Genomic DNA, 12,468 nt, shown 5'->3' on the forward strand with positions numbered 1-12,468 from the left:
GGGATACTCCACCCCAAAATGAAAATTTTGTCATGAATCACTTACCCCCATGTCGTTCCAAACCCGTAAAAGCTTCGTTCATCTTCAGAACACAATTTAAGATTTTTTGGATGAAAACTGGGAGGCTTGTGACTGTCCCATAGACTGCCAAGTAAATAACAGTGTCAAGGTCCATAAAAGGCATGAAAGTTGTCGTCAGAATACTCCATCTGCCATCAGACATGCAATCTGGGTTATATGAAGCGACTGGAACACTTTTTGTAAGCGAAGAAAAAAAAAAAAACTTTATTTAGCAATTCCTTTGTCAACAGTCTCCTCTGTGTCTCTCCATATCACCGTATGCTCTTCTGTATCATCTGCACCACAAGGATGCACTGTTTCTACGTGTATTTAGCTTTGATTTGAAAGAAAATAGCACATCCTTGTGCCACAGATGATACAGAAGAGCATACGGGGATATCATTTTGGGGTGGAGTATCCCTTTAAGATTATCAGACCCATAGTTGGCTAAAATAATAAAGAAATTTAAGCAGATTTATCACAAGTCTCAGGGTTCATACACACTATAACGGAACCACTGTCTCGATTCAATGAAAGTACAGAAAATGCAATTTCCAATCACAGACTTTTAATGCACTCTATATTTACATATCAAATCTACAAAATAGGTGCATGTTAAAATATGCCTGGTGAACTCATTATTTCCAGTGCCATAGCCCTTTACACACAATCCCAGGTTACTTACATCTCAGCATTACATTTTGATACAGTACAATCATCACAATGCAAAACAAAAAGTATACTGGCACTTCAAAAGTAGCTTAAATACACTGTTAAAGCAGATCCAGTTGTAGAAAGTATAAACAGAGTATAAACTGGGACTGAAGTACTGGATTCAATAATTTTCAGTTGTCAAGTTGAGGATTTTATTTAGAGTTTCCTCTTTTCCTGTTAGTTTGAGAATCAGTGGCAACACACACACACACACACACAGTGACAAAAGTGCTGGGACTGAAATACTGGAACACACACACACACACACACACACACACACACACACACACACACACACACACACTACAGACAGAAGATACTCAAGAGTACACACAAAAGCTGTACCAGGATCAGTTTTGCTGTAAAGAATGACTGTGCAGAGAACTGAGAGGAGCTAACCAGTTACTAGAGGCACAGACAGCAACCTGTCCAAAATTACAGCACCAACAAAAATAAACTTCATAACACAGACCACTTACAATATTTGAGGTACAGTAGATGTCACACAATCACAATTCATTCAAAAACTACTGCAATACATATTATATATTCAACAGCAGAACAGATCAATTTAGTTATCTGTAACATGTATAGTAGTAAATTACTTGTTTGTTTTTTGTTATTATTCAGTTGATCAATGATTTGAAATTGAGTTCTAATTACTCCATGGTCGTGCTGTCCATTCCCCTAACACATGATTTAAATATACAAACAAATATGATTCAATAAATCTAATCAAGTGTGCAATTTGTGGTACTGCAAGTCACATTTCTTGATAGCAACAAAAAAAATGAACAGTGTTGATCTGTCAGAGGAGTTTCAATTACTAAACGAATACCAGTGTCTCAGTGTGAATGCTCCACTGACTAGTAAATCGACAGAATGAATATTCAGATAATTCAATGTAGCTGAGAAAAAGGGAGAAAAAATTTATTAATTTGACTTCCTTTGGCATAAATTAGGTAACAATTTCAAGTTATTTAGCTTTCAGTATTATTTTAGTATGTCATGAAGGCTGTGCTTAAATCCACAGGTTACAGACTTTCAAACCCACAAATGAAAGTCCAAACTCCAATCAGAATGATTTTATATTGTCATTAATTATCAAGTTAATTACTAACCATTTATATATAAGGGAGAAATCTCCTGTTGTATGGGAACATGACTATCAGAAATAAAATATAATAGAATCCATTATTAATTAGATTAATATTAATTTACATTTTAAAAAATGGGAAATCCTGTCGCACACCGCCACTGAGAATGGTAAGGGAAACTGACCTTTTAACATTGAAACATTTATCAGAAAATAACACAGATAGAGAGATTAATCTAGCTGTTTCCTTGCTACTTCGGTTACTCTTAAATATCTTTCAAAAAAAGGTCCTTCACACACAATGAGCTGTAACAGTGCTCTCACACTACCTCATGTACTTATATTTAGATGTTAACAAAAATATAGAACATTTACTAAAATGTCCCCATCAAATACTGATATTTCTCTTTGCTCATGCAACCTCGGATTCTGTGCTTTAAAGGAATATATTCATTCCTTCAACAACCGAAAATGATTTTACCTGGCACCTTGAATAGCCAGCAGCAGCTACTAAACCCAAGTTTTATTTTGAAATGAATACTTGTGCTATCGCTGATAGCCCTCGATGGCTGGCACAAAGTATGTAGCTTTAAAAAGCATCAACCTTTGAGCTTCTCCTGCAAATTTACATTCACCATTGCTGAAAAATCGGAATCTGCTGTTTTAGCTGCTTTGATGACTTGGCATGGTTTAGGCACTAACACAAACTGCAAAATTGCAGGAGGACTGCAGTAAGGTACTTAGCATTTGTTTCTCATTCATGACCTTTACAACTGTTAAATGATGTTGCCTGTCATTTCGCATACACACTCTGGGCTTCATGGAGGTGGGGGTAACTTGACGTCCAAGAGACTGTAAGCAAAAATGTTCCAGAAGATTCCACAGAGGATAAAGAGTGTGTAGACACTGAAGAAGATCCAGAACAAGGACTGTTCCTGCAAACGCTGTTCATAGTTCTGAAGAACCACAACACCAAGGGTGAGGCCCACTGCCACACCCCCCAGATGGGCCACAAAGCTGGGATTAGGGCATGGTGGGAAGGCTGGGGGATAGAATCGAAGCCAGACGGCACGACCAAACTCCACACTCACTGAAGATACAGAAAGCAATGTGAAGGTTTACATATATTACACATTTCATTTAAAAAGACAGCCAATCTTAAATGCAGAAAACTAAGTCATTTTTTATGTTTTGCTTTTGTTTATATTTTTATGTTTATATTTTTTTACTGACAGTGGATGCAAAAGTTATCTGCGTCATTGTAGAAACTTTTGCAGGTATTTGGTAACTATAATTGTTTATAGGTAAAGATAAAGTGAGTAGCATTCAGCTCATCATCTTATCTTGTGAACCAACTTATGTTGTGTGCAAATCAGTTGAGGGAAAAAAACATTATTAATGGCCTTTCATTGATTAGAACAATTCTGTACATATCCTCCTAGTTTCGGAAGAACTGGCCTATTATCATGAGTATGTTCTATATTAGTTTTGTTCTAGTGTTCATGTTGTTCCAATATTCCAAAGGCTTCTTTTTGAACTTCACACCTGTTCCCTGTTCCAATGATTATTCCCTCTGTGTATTAAAGCCCTCATTTCTTTCTGTTCATTGTTGTCTGTGATTTTGTGCAGTTTGTGGTGTTCATTCTCCTGGCTAAGTAAAGTATCTATAATTTATTCTGTGTTGTGCATGTGCACTACAACCCCTGACAACTATATTAAAATTCAGTTTTAATAGATTCTAAAAATAAAATTAATTATATATAATTATAATTGCAATATAAAATACATTTTTGACATTTACAACATCATATCTGTTATTTTTGAAAGATTAAGAAAATGAGAATGCACAAATAAATGAAAAATTAAAAAACAAAAAGAAATCTCTAAAATCAGCTGGTAACCAATATGGTATAGATATATTGTCAATCCCCTAGAATATCATGATCATTCAATATTTCAAACACAGACTAATAGTCTCACAAATTAAAGACTATTTTAGCATGAATAACATAAAAACAGATTACATACTGCACACCAGAGCCATTGCCATGCGAAAGAGTTTGAACTGACACTTCATTCCTGACCAGTTCTGTGAGGGAGAGAAACATCAAATTAGGAGAAATTACAGGAAAATTTATAGTTAAGAGAGAAAACACTTCAATATTCAACTTTGTTCTTATACTCTTCAGGTGTTGTTCCAGGGAATTGGTTTTGGAACCACATTTTATCAAGGTTGCTTCAGACTGAGATGCATATTTGTTCTGCCATTTTCAGTGATCCTATGACTATCACAGCTGGCAAAGGGAGCAGCATTAGCACCTGTGATTCATCAGCTAATTCAAGGTTAGTCTTGCAGTTTTGCATGTATTATACATAATAAATCAGATTTGATTTGACCTAATGAGAGTTCAGTTTTTGTTGTAGACAGCCTATGTGTAATCTGAGTCCATACCATGTACCAGTGCTGACACTAAAAGTTCTATCTGAAATGCTGAGCAAGTACAGGAGGGTTCATGATCTGACTTGAGAGACTGTGGACAGTCCCGGTGTTAATATTTAATGACTCTGTCCAGGTCATTATGCAGTACAAAACACCGCCATTCATTTAGAGAGAAGGTCAAAGCTTCGGGCAATAGCATGTATGTCGTTGATTGGTCAATGACAGAGGAGGAGGAGCTACAAAATAGACAATTATTGTATTGTATTATTATATCAAATGTATGTAGGTTATACAATGTACTGTAAGTTGATTCTGTATTGACTGAGACAAAAAACTAAAATATGTTTCTGGGGAAACTTAGTCATGGGTTCTGAGCATGTTATTTGATACTACTGAAGAAAACAACAACAAGAAGTGAACAACTATAAAAAGAATAAAGTCTTAATACAGAGATCAAAACAAACACAACCTGTGTGTTTACATGCACGTTCTTAAGCAGATTATGCTTAATAAGTGGAAAACGAACATGGTCATGTAAACGTGGTAACCTGTTTTCTTTTATCGGAGTCAGGTCATAAACGGCATTAGCATAAACTGGTTGACACAGGTGGTTTTTGCCTCTTACCCTGATTTTGCACGGCATGTAAACACAATAAAACGCTTTCTGTCGGCTTATTAAAGTGCGCATGTGTGATACGTGACAGGAACACATCATTAGTGCAGATTTAAGTGCATCTAGACAGAGCAAATGTTTTGCAGTAAAGAAGGAAATATAGGCCTATAAATGCTGCATTTTTAACTCCATGAGAGGATAATATACTGTATGAGCTGTAAGTTTCCCTAAGACATGTTGAAAGCTTTATTTAACATCACAACTGACAATGTATGGAATACAGTCAGATACACAAATGATTGTATTTTGAAGTCACTACAGGGAAATAACCTGGTTTGTTAATTAAATCAGGTAAATGCAGCTTACTTGCAATGTCAGGGGGCAGTTTCATAAAACAAGTTTACCAAATAAGCCAGCTTTATTTCAGTCAGTCTGACTTCTTGTCACTTGATTTGGTTCAAAATAAGTCAGACTAACTGAAAAAAGCCTGGCTTATTTAGTAAATTTGTTTTATGAAACAGGCCCCTGGTTACTGATGTGCATGTAAATGGGGAAAGCTGGTTATTTTAATAAGCAGATATTTGTGAGTTATCAGTTTACTGGTGTGCATGTAAACATGCTCAATATCATATGCATGAATAAAAGGCGAACCTTACAATCTTTCAGTTATCTGATAATCTGTATCTGAAATAAAGGTGGAAAAAGATGAATCACGCACATACACAACAGAGAGGGTTAACTGCTTGATTTTGAGCCATTTTTAGTGACAAGAGACATCAGGCTGAACTTCACACTCATCATTTATCCTGACAGTCTGAGTCAAGGGCATCCTGATATTTTTCAAAAGAGATTTTAAACAGGAGCTGAATTAAGATTGAAGTCTATATACTACACATACAGTACCACTTAGTGTCACCACTGTGATTAATGGCTTATTTGATATCTCTTAGCATTATCAAAAACTGATGCTGAACAATATTCATTTTCTAGAGCAAAACATTTTCACAACTGCTCAAACTGCCATAATAAGAAAACATAGACATTTTTTGATTACCATGACAACGTTGGCGAGGTGGGCGGAGACCAGAGCGTAGACTCCGCCTGATGAACCGACCACAGGTGCTGTCATGTCTGTCACTGACACTGCCAATGAACCTGCAGGAAGGCAATGAAGACAAACATCACCATGACACAAACTTATGTTCAGGCATCACCAATATTTTCTTATAAACTGGAGTCAGTATCATATGAAACAAAACCACTGTTAACCACTGACCAAATAACATTTGAACTAATGATGGCAAATGAGATTGAAAAATTGGCAAATGGAAAGAGTATCAGTGAACAATGACTTAAAAGCTATCGTAAGTTCATGAGACATTCTGTCCAAGATCTCCTTTTGTGTTTCCCAGAAGAAAGAAAATAATGGGGCTGGAATGGCTACGAAAAATACAAAATTGTATTAAAATTTTAACTATTCTTTAATGTGGGTGTTTTAATAAAATCCAAACGAACTGAAACATGACACTTGGGACTTTATGATAGCTTCCTGCTGATTCTCATGACATATCTGCAAGATTATCAAAATCCAGTTAAAGAATTAATTTAAAAATATGTACAGTATTGTACAATATATGTACTCACTTAATATTTACATAGAATATATTAAGAAAAATATTTATTTATTTTTTTATTATGTACAATTATTAAATAAAAAAATGCAGGTTGCACAATGCACCATATGTATATTTTGTGGGATAATGCAAGGTAAACACACACACACACACACACGCAAAAACAAGAAAGTTCTGTATCTGGTGAAACCCATTTTGATCATGCTATTTGGATACTACTAAAGAAAACAGCAATATCAAGTGAACAAGTGTAAAAAGTGTAACGTCTTTATGTGGAGATGAAAACAAACACAAAACCTCTAATTACTATATCAAGTTTCTCTATGCAGAGAATGGCAGTGCCTTGTAAAGATGTAATTATGTACATCCACATTCACACAGGGAATACACACATTGTGATCAGACCTGCACACCACTGTTGATGAATTTGAAATAGTAGAGGGATTAGACTTAGTGACACCTCATGGGTTATTTCATCTTTAACTGGCCTTTTCATGTTTCTGTATCTGCAATGCATACTGTATATCGCTACAACCTTTCAAAGTTCTAATAGGATATCCATGTGCTAATGAAGGAATTTAAATGTGCAGAAGGACCATCAGATATTAAAAATATAATTCACTAAAAAAGAAAATGTACCAACTATTTACAAACCCGATTCCAAAAAAGTTGGGACACTGTACAAATTGTGAGTAAAAAAGGAATGGAATAATTTACAAATCTCATAAACTTATATTTTATTCACAATAGAATATAGATTACATATCAAATGTTGAAAGTGAGACATTTTGAAATGTCATGCCAAATATTGGCTCATTTTGGATTTCATGAGAGCTACGACAGGTAGCAATAAGAGGCCGGAAAAGTTAAATGTACATATAAGGAACAGCTGGAGGACCAATTTGCAACTTATTAGGTCAACTGGCAACATGATTGGGTATAAAAAGAGCCTCTCAGAGTGGCAGTGTCTTTTAGAAGTCAAGATGGGCAGAGGATCAACAATTCCCCCAATTCTGCGGCGAAAAATAGTGGAGCAATATCAGAAAGGAGTTTCTCAGAGAAAAATTGCAAAGAGTTTGAAGTTATCATCATCTACAGTGTATAATATTATCCAAAGATTTAGAAAATCTGGAACAATCTCTGTGTGTAAAGGTCAAGGCCGGAAAACCATACTGGATGCCCGTGATCTTCGGCCCTTAGACGGCACTGCATCACATACAGGAATGCTACTGTAATGGAAATCACAACATGGGCTCAGGAATACTTCCAGAAAACATTGTCGGTGAACATAATCCACCGTGCCATTCGCCGTTGCCGGCTAAAACTCTATAGGTCAAAAAAGAAGCCATATCTAAACATGATCCAGAAGCTCAGGTGTTTTCTCTGGGCCAAGGCTCATTTAAAATGGACTGTGGCAAAGTGGAAAACTGTTCTGTGGTCAGACGAATTAAAATTTGAAGTTCTTTTTGGGACGCCATGTCATCCGGACTAAAGAGGACAAGGACAACCCAAGTTGTTATCAGCGCTCAGTTCAGAAGCCTGCATGTCTGATGGTATGGGGTTGCATGAGTGCGTGTGGCATAGGGCAGCTTACACATCTGGAATGGCACCATCAATGCTGAAAGGTATATCCAAGTTCTAGAACAACATATGCTCCCATCCAGACGTCGTCTCTTTCAGGGAAGACCTTGCATTTTCCAACATGACAATGCCAGACCACATACTGCATCGATTACATCATCATGGCTGTGTAGAAGAAGGATCCGGGTACTGAAATGGCCGGCCTGCAGTCCAGATCTTTCAATTATAGAATAATTTTTGTGTATAATAAAGAGGAAGATGCGACAAAGAAGACCTAAGACAGTTGAGCAACTAGAAGCCTGTATTAGACAAGAATGGGACAACATTCCTATTCCTAAACTTGAGCAACTTCTCCTCAGTCCCCAGACTGTTATAAAAAGAAGAGGGGATGCCACACAGTGGTAAACATGGCCTTGTCCCAACTTTTTTGAGATGTGTTGATGCCATGAAATTTAAAATCAACTTATTTTTCCCTTAAAATGATACTTTTTTTTCCGTTTAAACATTTGATATGTCATCTATGTTGTATTCTGAATAAAATATTGAAATTTGAAGCTTCCACATCATTGCAGTCTGTTTTTATTCACAATTTGTACAGTGTCCCAGCTTTTTTGGAATCAGGTTTGTATGATTGGGGAGAAACAAATGTAATCTAATGTAATAATGTAGGAATGTAAATATATAATAACCATAAATCTAAATATTCATGGGTCATGCTCCCCACATGGTTTTACTTAATAAACACACTTTTGTTGTGGAATTATTTTATTTTAGGCTTCAAAGCTGTATATATATATAGATATTGCGCTCTTTACACTCAGTTAGCTTGGTTCAGTCTTTTCTCTTTGTAAAAGCGGGAGGTTTAAATACACTTCGTCCTTTCATTTATCAAGCTTTTCCTCTCAAACTCCACTCAGTTTAGGGCAAAAGATCAGACCAGGAAAGTCCTCTGGCTATGTACTGTAATTCTCAAAGGTTTTTGACAAAGTATTGCAGTAAATAAAATTGTTAAACTTGCATAACCAAACTGGTTTATATATGCTGTAAGCTCTACAAACAGTCCAAAATATTCCAAAAATGTATGACTAATTTCCCAGTTCTGGGTCTGGGCTGCAGTAAAGTGAGGGCTGGGGTTAAACTGCCCCCTCATGACATCTGCTGCTGATTCTCCAGGAGTACACACACACACACACACACACACACACACACACACACACACACACACACACACTGATATTAGCTGCTAATGTCATCAGGGAGAATGAAATGACATTTCCACTTCAAATCAAAGCCCACGGCTGATGAAAAATGCAGTTGACCTTCCCCCCTCCTTTCTTATCTCCTTTGCTCTGCATCATTCTCATTTTCACTCCTCATGCCTCTTCATCTCTATTTTCTTGCATTCTCCATTTTGTTTGTGTTTTTACCTCTCTGTTTCTCTCAGCAGGGGTTGCAGACTGTTGTGTGAGGTTTTTTAATGTTGGAAAAGCTCAGAGTGTTTGTAGTGTTTAAGCAGCTTTCCATTTGTTAATCTTCACAAGTCTGAAAGCACATGGCTGGACATGGAAATAATTATATAATCATTATGTTATACCAACATGTTTGCTTCCTTCCGTTGACTCATTTGAATAATTTCCAGGATTTTGACTTGATTTTATGAGTTTTTAGAATTTCAGCTTCATTTGTTTCACAAGTAAATGACATAAAATTATAGCGGATGGATTACCACATCAAATCCAAATTGACATTTCACCAATGACAATGTATAAAATTTATATAATTGATGACTATTGAAATATACATTTTTTTAATGATAGGGTTAAATATGTGTAGAAAAAGTTTGCACTAAATCTAATGCCCAAAACTGATGAATTAACAGCAATTTGTAGAAGGGCAAATTAATAGAACAATAGAGATAAATGTGACCTCAATAAACTAGTCTGGTTAAGTCATAACTGTCATGTTGATCAAAAGAGCTGCCTGAACCCTTGAATGAAGGCTGTTGAGTATAAGGATTCTGGAAAGGGATGAAGGGTATTTCTGTATTCTATTGAAGATGTGTCCTTCCTAGACCAGTCCTTCTGATGCTTCAAGACTAGAGTGCTTCTAAGCATCAAACGCTAGAATGAGATGGTCTAGTAAGTGTGCATGGCCATATATGTTTCTGCCTCCCTGGTTACAGAACGAAAATAATATTAAGATTATAATTTGAAGAACACTTTATTTATCTTAACTTACTGTATTAATGCGGTACAGGTAATGATAACGGTCTGTGGTCTCCCAGTGCTTTACTAACGCATAGTTTAGCATTATGTGATTCATTTACAACACAAAAGAAAACATTGCGTTCATCTCAAAAAACATATTTCTTACATATGATAATGAAATTGAACAAGATCAGTCTTGATTTATTTTCAGCAAATAATTTTTTCATGAATTAGAATCTATGCAAAGGATTGTCAGCGATTGAAGGACTTGAAGGATGCACCAGATGCATCCTTCAAAACAGGCTAAATAAAGGACATGAAATGCAGACTGTCTTCTAAGGATACTTCAAACTGAGACATCCTTTGATAAAGCTTGATGACGTGGCAGCCTAGATATGCAGCCCAAAATGGATGTGCTCTTCCATTTGAGAAGCACCCTTGTAGCCACTTCTAACTTCTTTAAATCCTCTATTCCATTGTATCTGAAATAACCTACAAATGGAGAAGGTTTCAGACCACTGGTAATCTGTCCAGGCTGGACCACTTCACCAAACTCACCTCAAGAGCAGAGCACAAGATGCTTCAGAAAGTCTCAAAGAACCCTAGGATGATATCAGGGGATCTACTCTATGATGCAGTGTGGATAAGCAGAAGAAGATAAACGCCTGCTTCTTCATCACTGCCCGTTTAGTTCTGCCCAAGATTTGCGCATGTAGTGTTTACAAGAGAGGCAAATGTGCAGGTTTATGCAGAAACCAAACAATAATGATGGCTCCGAAGACAATAAGATGCTGTTCAGTGCAAAGTTGTGAAAAAAAAATAGTCTTTGCATTGACTTCCTTCTGATCCCAATATTAGGGAAGAGTGGATGAACTTTATTTTTAATGAAGTTCCAGACCGCGTCAGTAAGAAATTTTGTTCACTTCATTTTACCCCGGATTCGTTTACAAACAAGGTACAATTCAGACGGGGGATTTTCAGAAAGATTGAAACTAAAAGACGATGATGTGTCAACTATATTAGAGCCGACAGTTATGTTGCAACACACAAGTTTGAGTAACTGTTTTTATTACGTGATCACTATTGATTTTTCTGTTAAACAGATCTTTTGATATGAGTATTTATGCGGTTTTAACCTAAATCACAGCAGTGTCCATCTGTGAAGGACGTAGGCTGTCAAACATACACAACTGTTACCCAATCATAGCACTGGGCATTTACTTCCGAGTCTACAATCCTCCATGCCTATTCAAACAGAGCAATCTGATGAGGGGAATTTGATCTGATGTAAAATTCTTGATAACATTCTAAGTGGATCTCTACGGAGCCCCGCACATGGCATGCAGGAAAAAATAGTAGGCTAAATCGTGCGCACGATTTACTATTACATTCACTCGATTTATAAATTGTGCACACGATTTACTAATTCGTTCCCTCAATTTGCTAAATCATGCACACGATTTATAAATCGAGAGAACGAAATAGTAAATTGTGCGCACGATTTAGCAAATCGAGGGAACGAATTAGCAAATTGAGTGAACGAAATAGTAATCATGTGCACGTTTTAGTACACTGAGGGAATGAATTAGTAAATCGTGTGCACAATTAATCTATTTTTTCTTGCATGTCATGTGCGGGGCTCCGTAGATCTCAGAGAACAGTAAAAAAAAAAAAAAAAAAAAACGGTTCCTGTAACGCCACGCCAGCAGAGGGAGCTCTCACCTGAGTATTGACTGTTCACCGCTCCCTCTGCTTCTACAGTCATTTCCTGTTTGGGACTATTTAACATGAGTCAGCATGTTACTTCACTGCGAAGTATTGCCCGTTTACCTGCCTTACCGAGCGTTTTCCTTGTGATTATTCTGACTGCCTGTTTGTTTACGTTTCTGCCTGTTTCCTCGTTCACGTCTCTTGGATTGCCCCATTGGATTTACTGCATGATTGGACTGATGTTTGTGTTTGACCTGTTTGCCTGCCTACTCATCTCTGCCTATTGGATTACCCCTGTGCATGTTGAAAGATTGGACTGCCATTACGGTACTGACACTTTGCCTGGTTTCACGACTCTGATTGTAAGATCTTCCCTTAATAAACTCCTGCAAATGGATTCTCATACTGCCTCA

The 12,468-nt window shown here is 36.7% G+C and overlaps 1 protein-coding gene across 6 annotated transcripts in view; it reads right to left on the bottom strand.

Moving 5' to 3' along the window:
- Positions 1–1,026: 1,026 nt before the first annotated feature.
- Positions 1,027–12,468, bottom strand: part of rhbdl3 (rhomboid, veinlet-like 3 (Drosophila)) — a 74,208-nt gene continuing 62,766 nt past the window's right edge. For all 6 annotated transcript variants that reach the window (XM_042725706.1, XM_042725709.1, XM_042725711.1 and 3 more), the window contains 3 exons: positions 5,978–6,078; positions 3,899–3,959; positions 1,027–2,960 (listed from right to left, as the gene is read on the bottom strand). In XM_042725706.1, coding sequence (XP_042581640.1) covers positions 2,689–2,960; positions 3,899–3,959; positions 5,978–6,078 — 434 coding nt within the window. In that variant the 3' untranslated portion in view covers positions 1,027–2,688. The remainder of the gene's footprint in view (positions 2,961–3,898; positions 3,960–5,977; positions 6,079–12,468) is intronic.

Source organism: Cyprinus carpio, chromosome B6 (assembly GCF_018340385.1).
Source record: "Cyprinus carpio isolate SPL01 chromosome B6, ASM1834038v1, whole genome shotgun sequence".
In the NCBI taxonomy this organism is placed as follows: domain Eukaryota; kingdom Metazoa; phylum Chordata; class Actinopteri; order Cypriniformes; family Cyprinidae; genus Cyprinus; species Cyprinus carpio.